Source organism: Topomyia yanbarensis, chromosome 3 (genome assembly GCF_030247195.1).
Source record: "Topomyia yanbarensis strain Yona2022 chromosome 3, ASM3024719v1, whole genome shotgun sequence".
Classification (NCBI taxonomy): Eukaryota; Metazoa; Arthropoda; class Insecta; order Diptera; family Culicidae; genus Topomyia; species Topomyia yanbarensis.
Window position 1 is genome coordinate 172244963 of NC_080672.1, and position 21678 is coordinate 172266640.

The 21678-nt window shown below is 36.7% G+C and overlaps 1 protein-coding gene across 4 annotated transcripts in view; it reads right to left on the reverse strand.

Annotated features, from left to right (window-relative positions):
• The window catches only part of LOC131694328 (pyruvate carboxylase, mitochondrial), a 38069-nt gene that overhangs the window by 5764 nt on the left and 10627 nt on the right, over nucleotides 1–21678 (reverse strand). For 3 of the 4 annotated variants that reach the window (XM_058982979.1, XM_058982976.1, XM_058982978.1), the window contains exon 2: nucleotides 1318–1769. In XM_058982979.1, coding sequence (XP_058838962.1) covers nucleotides 1318–1413 — 96 coding nt within the window. In that variant the 5' untranslated portion in view covers nucleotides 1414–1769. Of the gene's footprint in view, nucleotides 1–1317; nucleotides 1770–12899; nucleotides 13141–21678 lie in introns of all 4 variants that reach the window. The other variant, XM_058982977.1, reaches the window with a different exon arrangement.

Below are 21678 nucleotides of genomic sequence, written 5' to 3' on the forward strand. Positions count from 1 at the left end.
CACTGAAGATATGGGTCTCCCACTATGTCCAAGAGACTATCTGGTCACAAGATGAAACGTCTGCGATTATAAACATAACACCTAGGCACAAGTAAAGTGGAACAAGGAATCTCAAATGCCTAAATTTCAATTAAAGAGAAAAATGCCAGGAAAAACTGGAAAAGGAGAAGGGAAACGAACCATCAGGGACCCCAAATCAGTCAGATGGATACATTACATATCACTTCAAAAATGAATTGCAGTATCGAGAGCTTAGAAGCTTCAGCGATCCAAAGCAGAAGATTTCTTAGGGAATTGGATTTATCCATGGATTGAATGCAATGGTGATTGTTTTCTAGGACGGTGTAACTTGCCAAATTTTCGCCCTCTACTCTCAGTGTGAATATTTCAGTATTTTAATTGCGATTCTTTAAACATGAAGGATATATTTTGTCAAAAAGGCGCACCATTTAGCAACGAGTTGGAACCGTATATGGCTATTAATCCCTGCCCTTCGCGTTGTAATACTACACAAAATACATCATCGTGAAATTGCGATAGATTTCAAATGAATCACGTATAACGAACGCCGCTCAATCGTCACTGGACAAATTGTTGGCAGAGTGTCATCAATTTATTGACGCACTAAGCAAATACTGATGATGAGGAGGAGGTAGAATTACAAACTGGGAAAATCCTCGCAATGCTTACCGAAACGAGCACATTGCGTCTAAACATCCACAGTAACATATGAAAATCTGATGAAAACACTGATATCATCAGTAACATCTGTCCAAGCACTTCACGATCGTATCTTCTATTAGATTTTATTGGCAAACAAAGACACTCAGTATTGAAAAGCACTTACACGGAAAGAAATATAGATTGAAAAGAACTGACCTAAAGGAATTACATATAATGATTAGAACTAATATCTGTATAATAACAATTATTAGAAAATCTTGGGTAGAGCGCGTAATTTTGCGGCTCATATACCGGAAAGACTCTAATATACAATTAGAGCTTGCACGGGATAAGGCTTAACTTGAGAACCTTGATTGTGTAAACCGAATCGCACGCACAAGAATGAGATCTAAATTCATTCTTCAGTGTATATCCATTAAAAATACTGTTTGTATTCTTACTAGGTGTGAATTTTATTTGGTACAGGGGTTCGCTACACTTTTTCGCTTACCACAATATTTGTTTCAAGTAAAACTCTCAATGACATTTGAATCATTTTCGTATAGAAACAAATTCGATCCATTAACGAATCATATAGCAAAGATATTTTGTATTGCTTCACACGAGGACAACGCGAACTATATTCCAAATTACCTGAGTTGAATAGGCATTCTTGGCCATTGACCAAATCCTGACGCGGGGTGCCTTTTGGAAGGACTTCAATGCAATTCTCGCACCGCACATAGACATTGTGATGATGGTTAGCGTAGAGCAGTTTTGCTTAGTAAACTATATAAACACGCCTCAGCGTTCACTATTTGTTTGTATAAATATCAAAAACAAAACTTTTAACAACTAGTAGCTAACGATGTACTTCAGCAGTCAGGTATAGAAAACAGATATACACAGGTAGTTGCCACTGGGTTAAGTAGTGCGATTGGTCGGAGAAGTACTTGTGCACGGTGTATGTTTGACCTGGGTTGCTACTTTCATCCGCGGTGTCAGTTGTTGGCGTATGAACGGGCAGCTCACCCGCTCTGATGCGGCTTCTGATCGGCACGTCGCACTTAAGAGCCGTGCTGCTTTATCAGTTACAATATTACAGTCTAGAAAGAAAGAAAAATCAAGTTCAACGATTTATTGAATAAGATGTTATTGCAATGTGGTTCAATGTTCAACAATTTTCGTTTAGCATAAAATAAATAATACATAGAGCGTTTGCCTAACTACTTGTCCTATATCCTTTCTAGCAGTAGACTGTGAGGGAGGAACGGATTGTATTGTTACTTATTGAAGCTACTGTCGACATTTAAATTGACTGCTAAAAGGCATACTAGCATTCTTTTGATGTGTGAAAACGCAAAATGAAGTTGTGAATTGAATAGCACAAAAATATTTTAATTCGCATATCACAAGCACAATATTTGGCCGAATAATTTTCGTTCGAGATCCAATTGAAAGTGATAATTCATGTTTTCAATCATTTAATGTTATCGTTATAATCCGAAGCGTCTACGGCTAAATGCTACATGACACATTCCGCGGGCTTGTACACCAGAAGGAGGTTTTTGTTTTGTCTTATTTTGGTAGTACAATATTTTTCCTCGATTCGGTAGTGTTTAAACCATTGAAAAGTTATGTAATCCAACTATTGACATTTCGACAAAATATTTGAAAAATATATAGAAAAGCAAGTTGAATTTCACGGAAAATGGCTCCTGAATTATTAACATCTAAGAAAAGTTCTATTTCATGATACTATTATTGAAATTTGTATCTGTTTGAAGGAATTTGTTAGTTATTGAGTGTAGAACAATAAAACTAGAAAGATTTTTTTCTTGATTTGACCACTAGTACTTTTTGAACTAATAGAAGTTATTATTGTTTCTGCGTTGCAAGGTCACGAAAACTGCCTATTTTTTAATTTTATTGAAAAACTGAAATTTTGTTCAAATTTATACTCCGGATTCTCTTTGTATTAAAAACTACAAGGGGCAGCCCTATGAAATTGCACGAGCTGTAGACGTAGGACTATACTACTTAATGTGAAATATTTATTTTGTTAGTACATTTGTAGTAATAATAAATCAAACATTTTTCTTACGTATGGTTTAATCACAACCAATCAACATCGAATATTACATATTGAACCAAACCTTCTTGGTTATCAGGTCATTTCATTTGTAGTAGGTGATCGAATCCGATTAAACTTATTTAAGAAGATCTAAAGAAAGAAGACAGAAAACTGTGACCGAACTAATATCTGGAACTAAATCTTTATAGAATAAGATTAGCTTGTAAAAACTTTTCGATTGTGTGTGGTATAAAACCCGGACCAGTGAATCATGTATAGACCAAGCATTCTAGTTATATTTCCCATTATTATAACTTTCCTAAAGTACGCCTACAAATATAGCGAATGCAGTGGTCTTAATCATATATCGAAACTATAAATATACAAGAATCGAAAACAATTTTATATATGCACAATATGCGTTTTTGCAACGGTTTTTCAAGTGGCAGTGTATTCATTCATAAATAGGCTTTGTAGTATGTACCTATTAGTAGAATCAAAATACTATAGGCTGAGTGGAAATGAACCACGTGATGGGGAAATCAATCAATGAATTGATCGAACGTAAATAAGAAACTTTCGTTGTGCAATTTAGTAACAAATTAGATCTACCTACCTACACATTCGCCTCAAACATTAAACCCAAGCACACAAACCAAAATGAATGAACGCTGATGGGTAGAGCGAAAGAGAAAACTAATACCACGACACCATGTTTGCAAATGGAGCTCGCATGTACAAACTATTTTGTGTACGAATAAAAGTGTGCTGGAAACGAGCACAACACAAAAGATAGCATAGTGCTTGAACGAACAAGCTCATTCGCATTCACTGGGTAGCGTACCTCCACAGGCAGTGTAACGGACTTCTAACTCAGCTACACTGGCTGTGAAAACATACAGCGCAGTGATCTGCTTCGCCTGCCGATATTTTGACTAGGTTGTTCATTATTTAAATTTTTAATGCCATGATATCAAAAATCCTTGGGTTTATCTATTGGAATCTATTCTTAGAAGTATTTTGGAGCGATATGCGAAAAAAATATGAAAATTTATCGTGAGATGTCTGAATTATATCCGTTTAAAATTGGACCACTTTTCGTTACATACCATTTTTGTAGAATTTGCAACGTGTACCCCTATATCGAAGACAAAGACGTAGTCCTACGTCAAAATATTTTTCTAAAAAGCCTACAATTTCTTTTATTGGATGTGCGGAACTAAAGTCAGAACAGGATACACTTTGCGTTGTAACGTCACGTAATTTATCTTTTATCAGACGCTTGAATGATTTATCAGATATAGTGTCAAATTTTGCGGTACGGTTTATTGAAACGCTTTCAAGCTGTTTCGTGAACAGGAAATTATACTAGCGTGACATTCATAAATTCATAAATGTATACCCTTAAGTGCTTAAGGGGTTATATACCATCGGCACATTCTTTCGTGACATTACAACAATTTGACCAACCTTCATTCTCTAAATCTGTTATAACTTTTCAAATGAACTCCTTCATCAAACCTAATTATAGATTAAGAAAATAAACAATATTTTATATAAGATTTGATCTACAACGCTGGAGGAGGTTATTTGAATACGATTGAACAACGTCACATTATATTTCTTTAAAAGTCCACCTACGCTCTACTCTCCTAAACGCTGGTCATATGGTACGTTCCGATGCAATAACGCTAACAGCAACGTAGTCCAGGACATGCGATGGAAGGTTGTAAGGGAATTTTAGCCATGAATAATAATGCGTTCCCTGAATATTTCTTTCCTCCCAGCAATTAACCATTCCACACTTCGCCATCATCGACGAGACGCCCGTTATAAGGTTATCCGCAACCTCCGTTGCAGTCGCACGTGCCGTCCTTAAGTAACTAACCAATTCTTCCGTTACAAGCCCAAATACATCTTCAAAGCAGCTACATTATCGAAATGCCTGAGGTATAAAATCCAATATAGACGGGTATCTATTCGAATTTACGGGAGGTTGTAAAGAAATAATTGGGTCTACAGAGACCTATCTGGGTGATCGCACTAAATCGTCTCAATTGCTTAGAGTCGGATAATAAGGCTTTGGCTCATCTTAAATGAGTTAAAAAAAGATAGACGAGGGAGTGTTTATAGTTGTTTGCAGATATTTAAAAACCCGTCGAATTGACGGTTGGATGTAACACATTCTTTCGTAGTATCTCTGAATCTTTGCAACTATGCAATATATACAATATTTCAGTATACTTAGCACTGTCGATTGTCTGGCGCTTAAATTGTGCTTGCTTTGTCATATAAATCCACATGTTTAAGCTCAACAATACAAATAACATACTATAAACTTGGATCGGGAAACAGACTCCTTACCAAATTAAACAAAGCAATACTGCCAGTTTACTTTAGTTTGTGAAATATGTGATAAAAGCTGCTATTCTGGCTCCGTTAAACCACTATATTGAGACCTGTCAAATAAATAAATGTATCAAATGGCTCAAATCTATCCACAACAGATATAAAAAAAAATCTTGTTTTGGTCAATTTTTTCTGCTCCAATTAAAAAAAACTGCGGCGTGATTTTTAGACTACCGCATAAGTTATCATTAAAACATGTAATAAGTTTTGATGTAGGCGTTCATTTGATAAAGTTATAACATATTAATTGAATGAAGAATCGTCAAATCGTTGTAACGTCACGAAAGAATATGTCTTGTGGATATCTTCATCGCCAACATCGCCACTGAGAATTCACCGGTTGTCGTCAGTGAGTTGGCAACGTACCGTTTTCCGGCGGTACTGACGTTGGGTGCAACAACCGAAACATTAGAATTGGCGAAATCACCATCGCGCTAAATGGGATGCGTTTCAGTGAGTCGTCCGCCAGCTAAAAGAAGTGAAAGTGATTTAACACGGCTGTTTCGTTTGTAAGCATCGAATGTTTTTGAATGTTGTAATATTGAGTCCTACCTAGTTCGATTCTTATCGCAACCCTTCCGTTTTAAGGCTGTTTTTTAAAACGATGTTACAGTTTTCGGCAAAGTTGTTAACCATATTCTGGACAAATTTTTTATAAGGTTGGGTTTTCAGTTTGAGTGAAATAGCGATCTGAATGTGCGGAGATGCAAAAAGATGGGTGGGTAATTTCAGAGACATAACCGAAGTGAAGTAGAATATATTTTGCCTGTTAAATCGAATGCTGCAATTTTTACTATCTTCTAATTGCAATAAAATTAGTTATTTCTGTATTTCTGAGTGAAATCCCGATATAATGGTGAACGTATATTGGAATGAAAAATATTAAAATATCTGTACCTTTCTTCAAGATTGAAAGAATGAATCTAGCATAAGTCATATGTTTTACTTACGATTATTGAATATTTTCATTACAAATATAGTGGGCCTAAAAAGAATTCGTTTAGTTGCATAAATTTGGAAATAGGCCAGTTGGAAGCGTGGCATGCACAAATAAAGCAAATTAATGGTCAAGTCGTCAATACTATTTGAACCTACTGTAAGTTAAAGTGAATTCTCTATTAATAATAGTATGTTCAAACCTTGACCAAGTAGATTTCTTAGTGTACAGAATGAACCGCGAATTCACAAACTAAATTTGTAGGTAACATAGTTGAATATAAAATAAGCCGGTCTTAATATAGATGCGCAAATCCCGTAATGCTATCATAAAATCATAATATCAGCATCCAATAAGCTAATCTTTTACACAACGCGACAACCAGTGTTAATGCGTCTTAGTGAATTTATCTGAACATGCCAAAGAGAATTTTAAGAGTAAGCGAGCGCGGTTCTCTCGCAGTAATCCGCCCAATCGCCAGCGCACGCTTGAAATACGTTTATTCGGCTTCGAAAGAGTGCTCTGTTGGTCTGTGATCATTGTATTATCTATGTATGCCAGAAGCTGGCATGCCATTGGAATAAAATGCTATGAATGTCTGGCGGCAGTCAAGAGATATATTGCCACCGAAAATTTCGCAGCTGACATGAAACGCAGCAGCTGCTACGACGTCAAAACGCTAACTAACGAATTTTCCTTATGTTCCATTTTTGTACGTGAGTTGCAGTTGATTTGATGACAAAGGGGCAGTTATAGCAGCGCAGGCTTACTCGATCGAATAGTGCAGACCAATTATGGCGCAAATAATTGCTGCTATCACTAAAATAATTATTTCAGTGAAATATAGTAGTTGTAAATTATTCGGAATTGAATATAATATAGATGCATATATTTCCGATCGTATAGCGCAAAATTGTGATGTGTAGCGGTGATTTCATTCAGTATTATTAAATTATATGCACTCCAATACTGGGAAATTTTTCCCAGCAGAAATTTTTGAAACGTTCGAAGTATTCTTTTATAAAAAGTGGTATTCCGATACTAATTTCTATACAAACATTAAACACAAGGCGAAAATCCGGGGAGCATCCAACCGTCCCACAATTTTCACAGCTATTAATGATCACAACAACAGAAATGATAACTGTACAATTCGTTTTTTTAGTTGAACGATGCACCAAGTACTCTCCGGTGTATTTGGGGATAGCAGTACGTGTGGTAGTGGAACAGTCATCATTTTTATCTGTTTGGTCTAATATTAAATTAGCACGAGAGAAAGAAAATATTGATTTTTGCAAGATTTGAAATTTGTTGTTGATTCTCTTTGTCATATTCCTGCTAATTAGTATCTGAGTCAGATGTACTAAATTAACTGATGATAATTAGTTCAAAGCGTAACTGTATGAGTAGTATATTATTGCATTACCACATGGGGGCTTGGTAGGTAAATAAAAAGAGATGATTACAGGTTTACCTCGATAGTTTGTGCCCTCGTTAGGGAAGAAGGAAGAACGTGTTTTTTATCATGCTTATTTTCCGGTCGTCCTCGGTCTGAACTTAGCCTAACATCGACGCTAGAGAAAAGACTACCCCAATTGGACACTAGCTATCGGCCCATCAACACATGCAATTAGTTTATAAAGTTTAAAAATCTTCCCTGAAGTTCATAAAGATATTTTGGAGTTCGCTAACAATTTGTTTTTAGGCTTACCCTAATATTTTAGTACTGATCTGAGCTTCGTAGAAACTATTAGAAGTTCTAAAGATATCTCTAAAATGTAGTAATCCCATTAAGTCTCCGGACTTTCCTGTAATTTGTACGACGGCATAAAGATTGTAGGTTTTTTCTTGATTCTTGATAGATTATGCACTTAGGACTTACTTACTTAGGTGTGATATTTTTGTACATTAGTATCTTTCATTTCACTGAACGAAATCGCACACTAGCTCCACTAATCGGTTGGAAAAATGTGCACCAATTTTGTATTAAATTTAGAAGCAGTTATGTAGGGTTTCTGTAAATCAAGCAGAGATTTTTAAGAAAATCAATCATTTGGCGCGGACTGTTTGAATGCGAAGGAGGTAATAATTTATGCAACCACGTCGAAACTACAGCACGGGGCACAGACGGCGAGACATGCACAACAAATGATAAGATGCCGAAGAAAACATCTGCTGATGTTTTTCAACACGGAACATTTTTAGCCCTTTCCAAAAGACCACTGCATCTCACTGAATTGTCGTCCGAAGTTCGTAATAAGCCTATTTACTCCCTAGTCTTATTTTCACCAGTGTCAGTCGTTGATTAGAGAAGAGTCTGCCGCCTTTGTTCATCTCGTTGGTTCAAATGGTAGAGTGAAATTGGTGGCACTCGATTGAGTTTTATGTGCTTCCAAAAACTAGTATTCCAAAACTGCCCAACATTTTTCTATTCGGAGGAGCTCTGGCGTGTTGAGAGGGTTCATGTCCTTGGCCAAACATGACGTTGCTTGTGGCATACCGCTCCATAGCCTTTTATCCGTAGCAGGAAGATGCTAAATCCGGCCAAAACAAAACGGATCAATTATTTTGTTTGAGGAAAACCAATCGACAGGCGTTTTTTCAGGCATCCTTGGGCATATATTTTCTGGTTGATAGTCTCTGTTGTAGTGTAAATGTCGCTCTTTTAGCCACAGGAACAGATGGCCTGCCACACGAGCTATTTCTTTGCAAACTGCGACAGCTTAATGTGTTTGAAAATCTCTGCCACCTTCCAGTCCACGTATAATATTCCTGTCTAGGAGGCGCTTTCAAGTCTGTTTTGGCGTAGGTTTCGTCATCCTGTACCACGCAATCAAACTTCATCAGTATCTTCGTGTACAGTTCTCGCGATCGTTCTCTGGTCGACTTGTTTTGCTTATTGTCATGATTTGGAGTCACCGCCTTCTTTTAAGTCGACAGCACGACTCGTTTTTTTAAACTCGTTGCACAATTGTAGCCGACTCCCAGCTTGCTTACGACATCTCGGACGGAGAAGTTGGGGTTCTGTTTGAAACAACTGGCTACTCTTTGCACCATTTTTGTGGTTTCCAGCTTTGTATTTTCCCTCGATTTAGTCTTCTTGGCTGCCGACAAACGTTTTTCAAACACTTTTAAAATTTTCAAACGAATAAAAGAAGAGGTTGGTAAAAAAAATTAAAAATAAGATCTTTTTGTAAAGTAATGTAATGTTTAAAAATGTAACATTTCGCTAATGTTTCAAAACCCTAAAAAAGTAATTACCACCAGTTTATAGTCCCAAGGTTACTCTAAAATTCCATCCATACAACTAGGTTGTTGCAAAGATCTAGTACTTTTTTAAAATTGTCTTTTTTCAATGTAAAACATGAATGTTTTTGCCTTTCTCATATAATGAAAGGCCCGGAGGGCCGAGTGTCATATGGCATTTGATTCAGTTAGTCGAGATCGGAAAATGGCTGGGTGTGTATGTATATGTGTGTCTCATTTAAACTTACACATTTATCTCAGAGATGGCTGAACCGATTCACACAAAATTTACTTTTAACTGAATGGTATAACGCTCCCATAAGCTGCTATTGAATTTTTAGTTGATCCGACTTCCGGTTCCATAGTTACGGGTTAAAGAGTGCGGTCATACAGCAAACTCCCATATGAACTGGTAACACCAGCATGTGCGAATGGTGTAATACATATCAAAAACGGTCCAACATTACTTGGATTTGCGAGTCTAGATCACTGATGATCAATAAAAGTAGTTTTGACCGCATTGGCCAACTATGATGATTGATGCCCCTGGGGAAGTCGCCAAGTTCATAAGCTATTATCATATCTATTTCCTAGCGAATACTTGACCGATTTTCACAAACCTAATTTCAATTGAAAGATACAGTAATCTTATTGGTTGCTATTGAATTTCATTCAGTTCAGACTTTTGGTTCCGGAGGTTGATTCGCAAGGTCACACTGGAATTTCCCATTTAAACCGTTTCAATCGTAATACCACAGTGGGTAAAAATCTATTGAAATAGTCACCAAATCTCTCTAATTATTCGCAGGTCTAGATCACTGATTGCCAATCAAACATTCTTTGAATATATTGTCCACTATCGATAATTTTGAAAGTCCCGGATTCCGGACATATTGCACAATTAAAGTTCGGTGATGACTGAGTCGATTTTCACAAACCAAGTTTCAAATAGAAGGCATAATATGTAGTTGAGTGTTGCATAGTCCTTCCCCTCTTCGATCCATGAGTTGATGGATCGATATCTAGTCCAGATAGTGGAGTCACCTCTCTGGCGTCGGTAATGAAGAAGTAGAATCCAACTTCTATATTTACTAACAAATATTCTCCTCCCATGATACTTGTGGAGTGCGCAGTACTATAAAGGGCGAACACGAAATTATTGCGACACATTCAACAGGGCATAACTTTTTTACCATTGGGTAAAATCAACCAAATTTTGCACACTTTCTCATTGATGTGTATTGTTTACATGCTGTCAAACTCGAAGTCGTGTTTTTCGATTCAACGAAAATGGAGGTGAACCAACGCGAGTCGAGAGAACAAATTCTTTCCAAACACCTGGAATTTCCTGACCTGTCGCACCAGCAGTTGGGAAAAATGTTGAACATTCGCCATTCAACCGTCTCCAGGAGCGGTTGACGTTGGACCACGGCAAAGGAGCTGGAAGAAAACCGGGACCGGAGAACAAAAAGACGGAGGGAAAGGTGAAGCGGATGATTATAGCAAATCCCAACGTCTCAAGCCGTGATTTGGCTAAAAAAATCGGCATGTCGCAGAGCTACCTCCAGAATGCAAAGAAGAGAGCTGGACTACATACATACAAGGTACAGAACTTCCCAAACCGCGATGAGCGGCAACAATCGACGGCTAAAACTCGGGCACGGAAGCTCTACGAGAAGATGCTGACAAAATATGGCTGCTGTGTGATGGACGACGAAACGTATATAAAAGCCGATTTTAAGTAAATTCCGGAGTTGGAGTTTTTCACCGGCAAGAGCAAGTTCTATGTGGACGACAAATTTAAGAAGAAGAAAATGTCGAAGTTCGCCTCCAAATATCTCATTTGGCAGGCCTTCTGCTCTTGCGGACTGAGGAGTGAGCCTTTAGTGACAAAGGGCACAGTAAATGGTGAGATCTATAAATCTGAGTGCCTCGAAAAGCGCCTTTTGCCGTTCTTGCAGCAGCACGACGAAGCTCCGCTATTTTGGCCAGATTTGGCATCATGCCACTATTCTAAAAGTGCCCTGGAGTGGCATGAGGCCAATTCTGTCCATTTTGTTCCAAAGGACATGAATCCGCCAAAATGTCCGGAGCTGCGCCCGGTGGAGCAGTACTGGGCAATGATGAAGCGGGAGCTTCGGAAGTTCAAGAAGACAGTCAAAGACGAGAAGGACATGTTAAGAAAATTGAAAAAAACTGAGAAACTGGTACCGGATGACACTGTAAAGACTTTGATGGAGCGAAAATGCGTTCAATTTTACACGCAAGGTTCCATCGATTAACTTTTCTTTTGATTTTTGAAGTAAATATATGTATAAAACTACCCTAAAATTTTGGTTTGATTTTAAACATTATAAGAAAATTGGCATGACATTTTCAGTGTCGCAATAATTTTGTGTTCGCCCTTTATATGGCCTCTAGCAAAAGCAAGTATCGAACTAACATTCCTTCCGCGATATCTACGTTCGGGTCTGACCGGCGCCGGTATTGATCAATGAACACTTTAGGATTATCAGAAGTTGCACATTGAAAGATGTTTCGCTACTCCCAAGCATAATTATCTGCTGATTCCCTGTGCAACTTCAGTTAGTCCAGATAGATAACGGAGTAGCAGCCAGGCGTGGCCGCACAAGCTCAAACTCAAGTCACTTAACTCGGCATCGACTTTCGTGGTAGTCGTGAGATACGCGCTAAGTCCAATAAGAATGCAATCGACGTTTCCACAATTATATTGAATATAGGCAGCTACTGAATCATAGTTTGGAAAAATGAGAAAGGCACAATCGCACCACAAGGTGGATCAAAATGTATGGTAGATCTCAGAAATCCTCACAAAAATACCTGAGAAGACCAGGACTTTCTTAATATGATATGAGATGTAATGCAGGTGCAGTACACACATTAAAAGATTAAACTGCGGCATCGAAGAACTGTTGATGGCGTGGTGCGACGGTGAACAACTCTACTTATCAATTGTGTTTGCCATTGAATCATCATTCAGCCAAAGTCCTCCGTCAGTATGAGGAGTAACCTTTGATTCGCAGGATCATAGGTCAATCCTTGTTATCAGTTGTTGTTTCCAGTTAATTCTAATTCAGGCATAATGATTACAAAATCAATTGTTATGTAATATTGAATTTTGTAAAAATGTTGTAATCTACTATGAAATATCCGAACTATGGTGAAGTAATTTAATTGTTTCAATTTAACGGCAGCTTACATATGTAAAAAACACTACCTATTAATAATCTAATTGCGCTTCTATCAAATAGGTCATCGAAAGGCACGATAATGGCTTTTATCATATTGATTTCGCTGTAATTAAGATAGCATTCGGGGTCGGACTTTAGCTTAGTTCCCGATTTATTATCTGATTGGCGATAAGCATGCCAAAATAAATGCCATTCCGTTTATCACAAATTTGGTATCACCATTACACATCAGTTTAGGTAAAATTTTTGTACAGAATATCTTGACATTCCACAGGATTAATGCAGCACTTTCTTTTGTTTTCTTCTTTGTAATACAATGTGCCGGGTCAAACTTTTCACATTCATCAACACTTCATACCTTTTTAGCCACTCAAACCGCAATCCGTTCCTAGGACGAATTTAATGATGATGTGCACTGCTCCGGAGTACGTGCGAGACTAACCGACTTTTTAGTGGCTGTCAGTTGCATGGTTAGTTGAGCATCAGTTATCAACCATCCATCCGGCGATTTATTAGTGTTTGAAACAGGGGCATGGTAAATGAACAGTATCATAACTCTTTTCGGTACAATCGAATAGATGAACCTTTTCAGTGCCGACCTACAAAAATGCGAAATTTCTAATTATACTTCATCACTGTGTTTGAATTGTAAATGTATAGTTTTAATTTCGAACATACGATTGAATCAGTATTAATTGAAATCTGGCATGCTTACAGGTTATTAATAGGTTTAATTAGTGCAAGTTGCTCTGATATCTATCAAAAGTAAATTTTTAACGAAAAAAAAAGTAAAGAAATATCTATTGATCGACCCCTTGAAAATCAGTTTGCCCGTACACATTTTTAATTATTCGGAGCTGAGCATGCAAATTATTACGTCAAGAGTACGAAGCGAATTAATATATGCTCACTGATTATTCCAATCCACTTTTTATGTTTACCTTTCTGACAGTTATCAGCAAGAGCAGATTTCCATTACGTAAAAAATAACGGACAGCTGTTATCAGAAGTGACCTTGTTGCGTTAGAGTACAAGTAGACATACAGTGGCAGACAAAATAATAAGACTAACTCAAAAAAATGCAAATTTCGTTGTTTTCTATGTGCTCTTTCACTATCAAGTTTTTATGCAAATCAATTAATTTTTACTTCTTATTTTGAATAACATGAAAAGAGAATAATTAATTCTTCAAAAGGGCTAATGAAATTACTTACACAAACTTATTTCGCTCATTATTCAGTTGCCGAGTTGATTTCATGAATGATACACATGAATCAACATCTTTACCCTTGGCAGAATCAATTTCAAATGTTTTCTGTGCTGAAATTATAACATATTAAGAGAAATCAGCAAAACAAAAGTTTGTTTACAAGCCCTATTCAAAAGTTGATATGGATATATTCATTATATATCTACTGTGAAGGAGGTTTTGATTTTTTGTATGGTCCAAGTGACTTTAAGTCTTGTTGCCACCCGGCTTTGCGCATAGCGCATAAAGTTTTTATGGAAATTAACTTGGATTTTTCAAATTTCTGCTTATTCAATAAATTAGAAATAGTATAATAAGGGTTCGATTTCACCGTCAGGTGATTGCTTTTCAGATTTTCCTAGTACGTTAATGTGATTCAGTGAAAAGTGAATAATTTTGATAAAAAATGTAGGTAATAGTATTTTTTATATCCTATCAAGTTACTGTTCAAAAAAAAAATTATATTAGGCATTTTACTTATGCTGGTTTGTCAATTTTAATAAAATAGCGATTTGTATGGACGGATTCGATATTTAGTCGTCAATAAGTGTGGACGTGTTTTGCATTCGCTCCCGGTATCGCGCGCTAAAGTTTGTTTAATTTTAATTTCACCAAGCGCCTCGTGCTAAAGTTTGTTTTGTTTCAATTTGACCGCGCGCCGCGTGCTAAAGTTTGTTTTGTTTTAAGTGACCGATTTTAAAAAAAAGTGCGAAAGATAATAAAATGAACTGCGAAATTTGTGCCTTGGACGCCTCTGCGGATTCGATTCTGTGGACGTGTGTTGGATGCCCAAGGAAGTATCATGCAGCTTGCATTGGCGTGACCGTGCAGCGGGGATCACTAAGGAGAAAGGACAGGAGATTGGTTGATGTCAACTCGTACATACTGCCATGCTGCGACTCGTGTCAGGAACTACTACATGGGAAAATTGCTTTCAACGGACTCGCCGAGCAGCAAAAACTTCTGGAAAAACAAATACGGGAGAATACTGAAGTGATTCATCAACTAACATTTCAGCAAAACAAGCCGGACCTAGTACATGAGGCACTCGAAGGCCTAGAAATACTTCTCACTACTGTTAAACAGGAATTGATTGCAATCAACAAAAATAGTAGTCTAGCCGGCAGTGTTATTGCAATAAAAAACCACGTTACCTCTCTGCTTGACACAGCAATTAAGTCAACATCAGATAGTGTATACGAATCGTTAAAAACAGTTACCTCGGAATTATCCGCTGATTTGCGTGACATGAACGCGGAAATAAGTCAGCTTAGTCAGCTGTCTTTAGACACAGCCAACAGTAATCCTCCAAATTCCACCCTAGGATACGAGATTCTCGACGAGTTGAAGTCGGTCTCAGTTGCCCTCAATGAAAACAAAAGCACCAAGCAACTACGGTCGTCACATGAATCAACGTTGCTGCCAGAAATTCTCAACGAGGTTAAATCGATGTCAGCATATGTATATGCGAATAATAAGACCGCGCAATTGCTATCGCCGAATGACTCACGCCCCAGTTTGGAAATTGAATTAAATAACGCTATTAACTCAGGATGGCGTTTCTTGGGCACGAAAAAAGTATGGAAAGCTGACTGGAGTGAGTACGATGCGCGAGAAATAAATCGATTGAATCAACAAAAACAGGCGGATAAGGCTAGAAGGCGTAAAAAGAAACAAATATTTAGAAACCGGAATACTAATATTAAAAACAACAACAACAACAACAATATTTTTCCACCTGATCGGAGACCCCCTGCAACAATAAACGATCGTTATTGTGGCCCGCCGGCCAATTTTTCCAATCGCAACTTCTTTAGTCGTGCCAGTAGCTCCAGTCATAACCAAAACCGTCATCCCAATCATAGCTGCAACACGAATCTTCTACCACCGGATAGAGTGCTTCTTGCAGCAGCCAAGGATCGTTTTTCCGGCCTATCTACAAATTATATTCCATCGATTCAATTTACACGAGGCGAGATTTTGAATCCTTACCCAGCACGTGATACATCAAGATCATCGCATCAATTAAATGCAGTAAATACGGAATGTTCGCCATCATCATCACAGTGTGAGGCATGCCGCTTTCAACATTCGTGTTTTCGGTAGTTTCGACACTTTCCTTAGAAGAAGAAAAAGACGAGTTTGCTGTTGAGCACAGTGTTTTCCAAGAATTAGATAATGATGGTAGACTTTCCAATACAAAAAAGACTGCGACAGAATTATTAATGTATTGTCAAAATTTTAATAGGATGAAAAGTCCAGCCAAAATGGCAGAAATTCATAAACGTATATTAGGTTCGTCATTTTTGGTTATATTAGGAACTGAAACTAGCTGGGACGATAGCGTAAAAAGTGAAGAAATTTTCGGCAGTGGTTTTAACGTATTCAGAGACGATCGAAATCTTCACGAATCTCAAAAGAAGTCTGGCGGGGGAGTCCTTGTGGGTATTTCGGCTCAATTTAATTCAGAAATTCTAGTCACAGTGAAGTTTAAGGAATTTGAACATGTGTGGGTTAAATCAAACATTGCCGGCGAAATGCATGTTTTTGCCTCTGTATATTTCCCACCAGAGCATGCTAATATAACATCGTACGAAGCTTTTTCCAAATTGCTGAACAAATTTTATCTGAACTCCCAGCCGAGGTTAAAGTTCACATTTACGGAGACTTTAACCAACGCAACGCAGATTTTATTCCGGACTCTGAAAACGAACATATTTTAATCCCAGTCGTGGGAGAAAACGAAACATTGCAGTATATTTTCGACAAAACTGCTAGCATAGGACTAAATCAAATAAATCACGTAAAAAATCGACAGAATTGCTATCTCGATCTTTTATTTACAAACATTCAGGAAGACTTCTGTGTATCTGAATCTCTAACTCCTTTGTGGAAAAATGAAGCATTTCATACTGCTATTGAATTTTCCTTATTCATCCATGAAATTCAAAAACCCAGCGATTGTGACTTTGAAGAAGTCTTTGAATACCATAAAGCCAATTATGACAATATCAGGCGGAAGCTAAGTAGTGTCGAATGGCAAAATAGCCTTAGAAATGAAGAAAATATTGTAACCGCAGTGGACGTATTTTACAAAATTATTTTCAAAATAATTTATGAAGAGGTGCCTATTAAGAAAAAAAGACGACACGGCAACTCGAAGCATCCCGTTTGGTATAATAGACAAATTAAGAGTTTGAAAAATAGGAAGCAAAAAGCCCATAAGCTATATAAGAAAAACCAAAATAATGAGGACTTGGAAAAATATTTCGACATTTGCGATAAACTAAATATGGCCATAGATTCTGCACTTGCGGATTATAATTCAAAAACGGAACAGCAGATCAAATCTTGTCCAAAGAATTTTTTCAACTACGTCAAAACTAAATTAAAATCAGACAATTTCCCATCAACAATGCACTTGGATGACAACGTACGTGATAACTCGGAAGAAATCTGCAACCTATTTGCAACATTCTTCCAAGAAATATATACGACTTTTTCTGAACAAGACCGTGATCGCGATTACTTCGCTTTTCTTCCCGATTTTCCTTTGGATATTAGTGTCAATCATGTCATAGTGGAAGACATTTTCAATTCTCTAAAACATTTAGATGTATCAAAAGGTTCTGGCCCTGATGGAATCCCACCATTATTTATGAAAAACCTAGCAACCGAGTTAACTGCCCCATTGTTCTGGCTGTTTAATATGTCTTTGCAATCTGGACAGTTCCCTAAAATATGGAAAAAATCTTTTTTAGTGCCTATATATAAATCTGGCAAAAAATCTGACGTACGTAATTATCGTGGGATAGCCATAATCTCCTGTATTCCGAAACTTTTCGAATCAATCATTAACGAAAAAATATTTCTTCAAATAAAAAACAGAATTTCCAACCTCCAGCATGGCTTCTTCAAAGGTCGTTCGACCTCAACAAACTTACTAGAATTTATTAATTATACACTGATTGCAATGGATAATGGAAACTACGTGGAGGCACTTTATACAGACTTTAGTAAAGCATTTGATCGCATTGACATCCCAATGTTACTTTATAAATTGACAAAGATCGGCATTGAGCCTGGGCTACTTACATGGTTAGAATCATATCTCTCCGAACGTCAGCAAATAATTAAATTTAAAGGAAAGCAATCTAATCCAATTAAAGTCACCTCAGGAGTTCCACAAGGCTCTCATTTAGGCCCTCTATTGTTTATTTTATACGTGAACGATATCTCCTTCATTCTCAAAAAACTGAAAATACTAATTTATGCGGACGATATGAAACTTTATTTGGAGATAAGAAATGCCGAGGATATTAATACATTTCAAAACGAAATACAAATTTTCCACATGTGGTGTCAAAAAAGCCTCTTACAACTGAACGTGAAAAAGTGTAATTCAATAACCTTTAGTAGAAAACGACAAACACCGAATGTTGAGATTACCTTAGGAAATCAGACTGTAGTAAAATGTGAAAGAATTAGGGATTTAGGTGTTATATTAGATTCAAAGTTAAATTTTATTGATCATTATAACACAATTATAAACAAAGCTAACAACATGCTCAGTTTTATAAAACGCTTTAGCTATCATTTTGAAGATCCTTATACAATAAAAATATTATATATTGCATATGTTAGGTCGATATTGGAATATTGCAGTATTATTTGGTGCCCTTTTTCAAGCAGACATGAAGAACGAATAGAATCGGTACAAAAACAGTTTTTAATATTTGCCCTTCGTAAATTAGGATGGACAGCATTCCCTCTGCCATCTTATGAAGCACGCTGCTTGCTTATCAATATTCAAACATTAAAGGAGCGTCGCGAATTTGCAATGCTCTCATTCATTAATAATATCGTTTCGCATCGTATCGATTCAGCTGAAATTTTATCCAAATTGAACTTTTATGCACCTTCACGACAGCTACGAAATCGAAGTATATTTTCAATAACTCCTTTTCGCACAAACTATGCAAAATATAGCCCCATAAATCGAATGATGTCTATTTATAATCACTATTGCGACTCAATTGATTTTACAATGTCTAAACTGAAACTAAAGCAATATTTTATACACAAAAGAAATTCTAACGCGTAGGAGGATGATTCAGTAAAAGCCGAAATTGCTTCATTTATACTAAATTCACGAAATATACACATTAGTAATTAAGGAAATCTGTAGTCTACATCGATTGACGAAATAAATAAATAAATAAAGATGCGAAAATTGACTTTTCCCATACTAACTTAAAACGATCTGTGCAAAGCCTAGGAGTAGCCAATCGCGCCCAACATTTGCGCAGTGATTTGAGACCAAAAATAAATTCAAAAATCGCTGTGCTTGTTAATTGGAATCATTTTTTCCACAAAACCACGAACCAGTTTAATAGTTGACATAGTTACATTAAAATTTAAATCTATTTTTGAAGTTCAATGAACTAGCAACAAAAAGCAAGACACATGTTTTTCATCACATACGACGAAGGTTGTACGTGATGAGAAATAATTGTTCTACCACAGCTCCGTTATTCAATTCTAAACCCACCCACCAACAATTTTTCAACACTAAACCCGTGAGTTTGGGTCACACAGAACATTAGAAACAAGTTGGTGATTCTCTCTCTAACACCTACTTCCTCATCCAAAACCGTCCCTACTTCCTCATCCAAAACCGTCCCTTCTTCGAAAATTAAAACTTTGTCCCTTTTCGCTAAAAACCTATGATAATATCTTTATAAAATAACCTTCTTATGTAGTTTTCGACATTTCTCTTAATGTAAGTAGACCTACAATAGAATTTTAACTGCAGCATTAGGAAACGAATCAGATCACGAACATGGTCCTGTTTATATGTCTCTTTGTTTTGATGACATTCTCGTTAAAATGCAATTTCTTCTGCATCGCATTACTTTTCATCCCACAAAGTTGGTAATGCTCATTGGCATCAGCACAGCTACTAGATGGCATTATAATGGCATGCAAGGTTTGTGGCGCAAAATGAAATGCAACTACCATAGTGGTCTTATTGTTTTGTGCGATACTGTTTAGCACAGTCGAACGCTTGGCGTCATGATTAGCTGTTGTAAAGCAAAACTTCTTCTTGGGTTGAGTGGCGAAATTAGCCCAATCAAAATGGCTTCTGAGCCTAATTTCGCTTCGAAAATACGTTCAGAACTCACCAATGAGTAAACACCTGCAGGGAGGGGGGGGGGGGGGGGGGGGTGCGGTTTCAAACTAATCAGTTAAAATTCAATTTTAAAAAAAGAGGGCCACGGTGTGCCTAAAACCGTTAATAACACAAAAAATGACCATCAATTCGGCATATGACATTTGAAAGATACAGTATCCAAGCATCTTCTTAGTGCATTTCAAAATGATTCATCGAGAGTTTCGCGAGATCTGGCGATTTGAAGTTTTATAACAGGTTTCAGCATAATGTATAGAAATTGATAGGTCATCGTTTTGAATATAAAGATATTCAAATAATGATAATACATATACTTGATAATAATTATGTTGTCTATTGTTTAAGGTAGGCAACTATATTTTATATTCTTCTTAAGGAAAATTGTTGATAAAACGTCTACCTGTTAAGTAATGAAAAAACAACGCAGCATACCACTGAGATATGGCCTTTTGAAGTAACCATTCTAACTTTTATGCAATTTTTTTGTTTTACGCATTTGACTATAACATTAGAAAGACAACCCTATTTTGGTATTTTTCAGTGCAGCATATAAATAACACCTTTTGTACGTTATATTTATGTAATTAAATGGTAAGGTTTTTATTTAAAACCGCTACACCTATAAACGATTTAAATAGTCAATGGACAAACATGGATTCATGCTTGAAGTCTGGTAGAAAACCCATCGATGACCGCATACAAATTCAAATCGCTATAACTTTCGATTCCGTCAATGAAATATTTTCAAACTTTCAAAGAATATACTTGAATACAATATCGTTCGAATGGCAAGTACCAAATAAGTAGACAAATATTTTTTGTTTATAAAGATAAGACTAAACCTGTGGGTGTATGCTGGTAGCCTTATGAAACGTGTCATAAAACTTTAAATCGCTATATATCTCGAATCTCTCGATGGATCATTTTGAAATTCACTGGGAAGATGCTTGAATACCGTACCTTACGAACGTCGTATGCCGAATTGATGGTCATTTTTTGTGTTAATAACGGTTTTAGGCACACCGTAGACGGTGGTAGTATATTACTTTAATTATAATAATATCACAATCGAACAATATTTCCTGAAATTTCCTTTCCAAAATACTGGAAATTGAGCGAGTGACAGCGAATCTTCAGAAGAGCCTAGTTGAAAGCTTGTTTTTCGGTGTACCTCTTAACTCAAAATCTACTCGACCAATCGTTTCTAAATTTTGTACAATTCTTCTTCACATAATTTCCCAGGAAAGTTTTTAATTTATACGCGACTTTTTGATTTTTTTGTAGTACTGCTGGCTTTTTGCAGTCTCTCGTTATAGTCCAAGATAAAAATCTGTACAATAAAAACATTATTTACAATTTACCTTTTGTAAATTATGGCTGTCGTTCATTATGCCTCATGGACATATGCTTAATGTCATGCACCCAATATTAGGATGTATAACATACCACGCAAATGCTTCGTTGAAACGGATTTTTTGTTATGCAGTGTTGAGGAATGATATAGAAGTATGAGACTATTTTGACGCTTTTAGAAAAGCTGTCGTACTATTTTGTTAACTACTCGGTCTATTATCGATGGAATGCATATAAACTGGTATCAACCTGGTATTCGTTCGAAAATTTTCTGAACTAACAAACGAAAACAAACTACTACAAATGTTAAGGAATTTTCGTGCTTTGATGCGAAAAATCGGA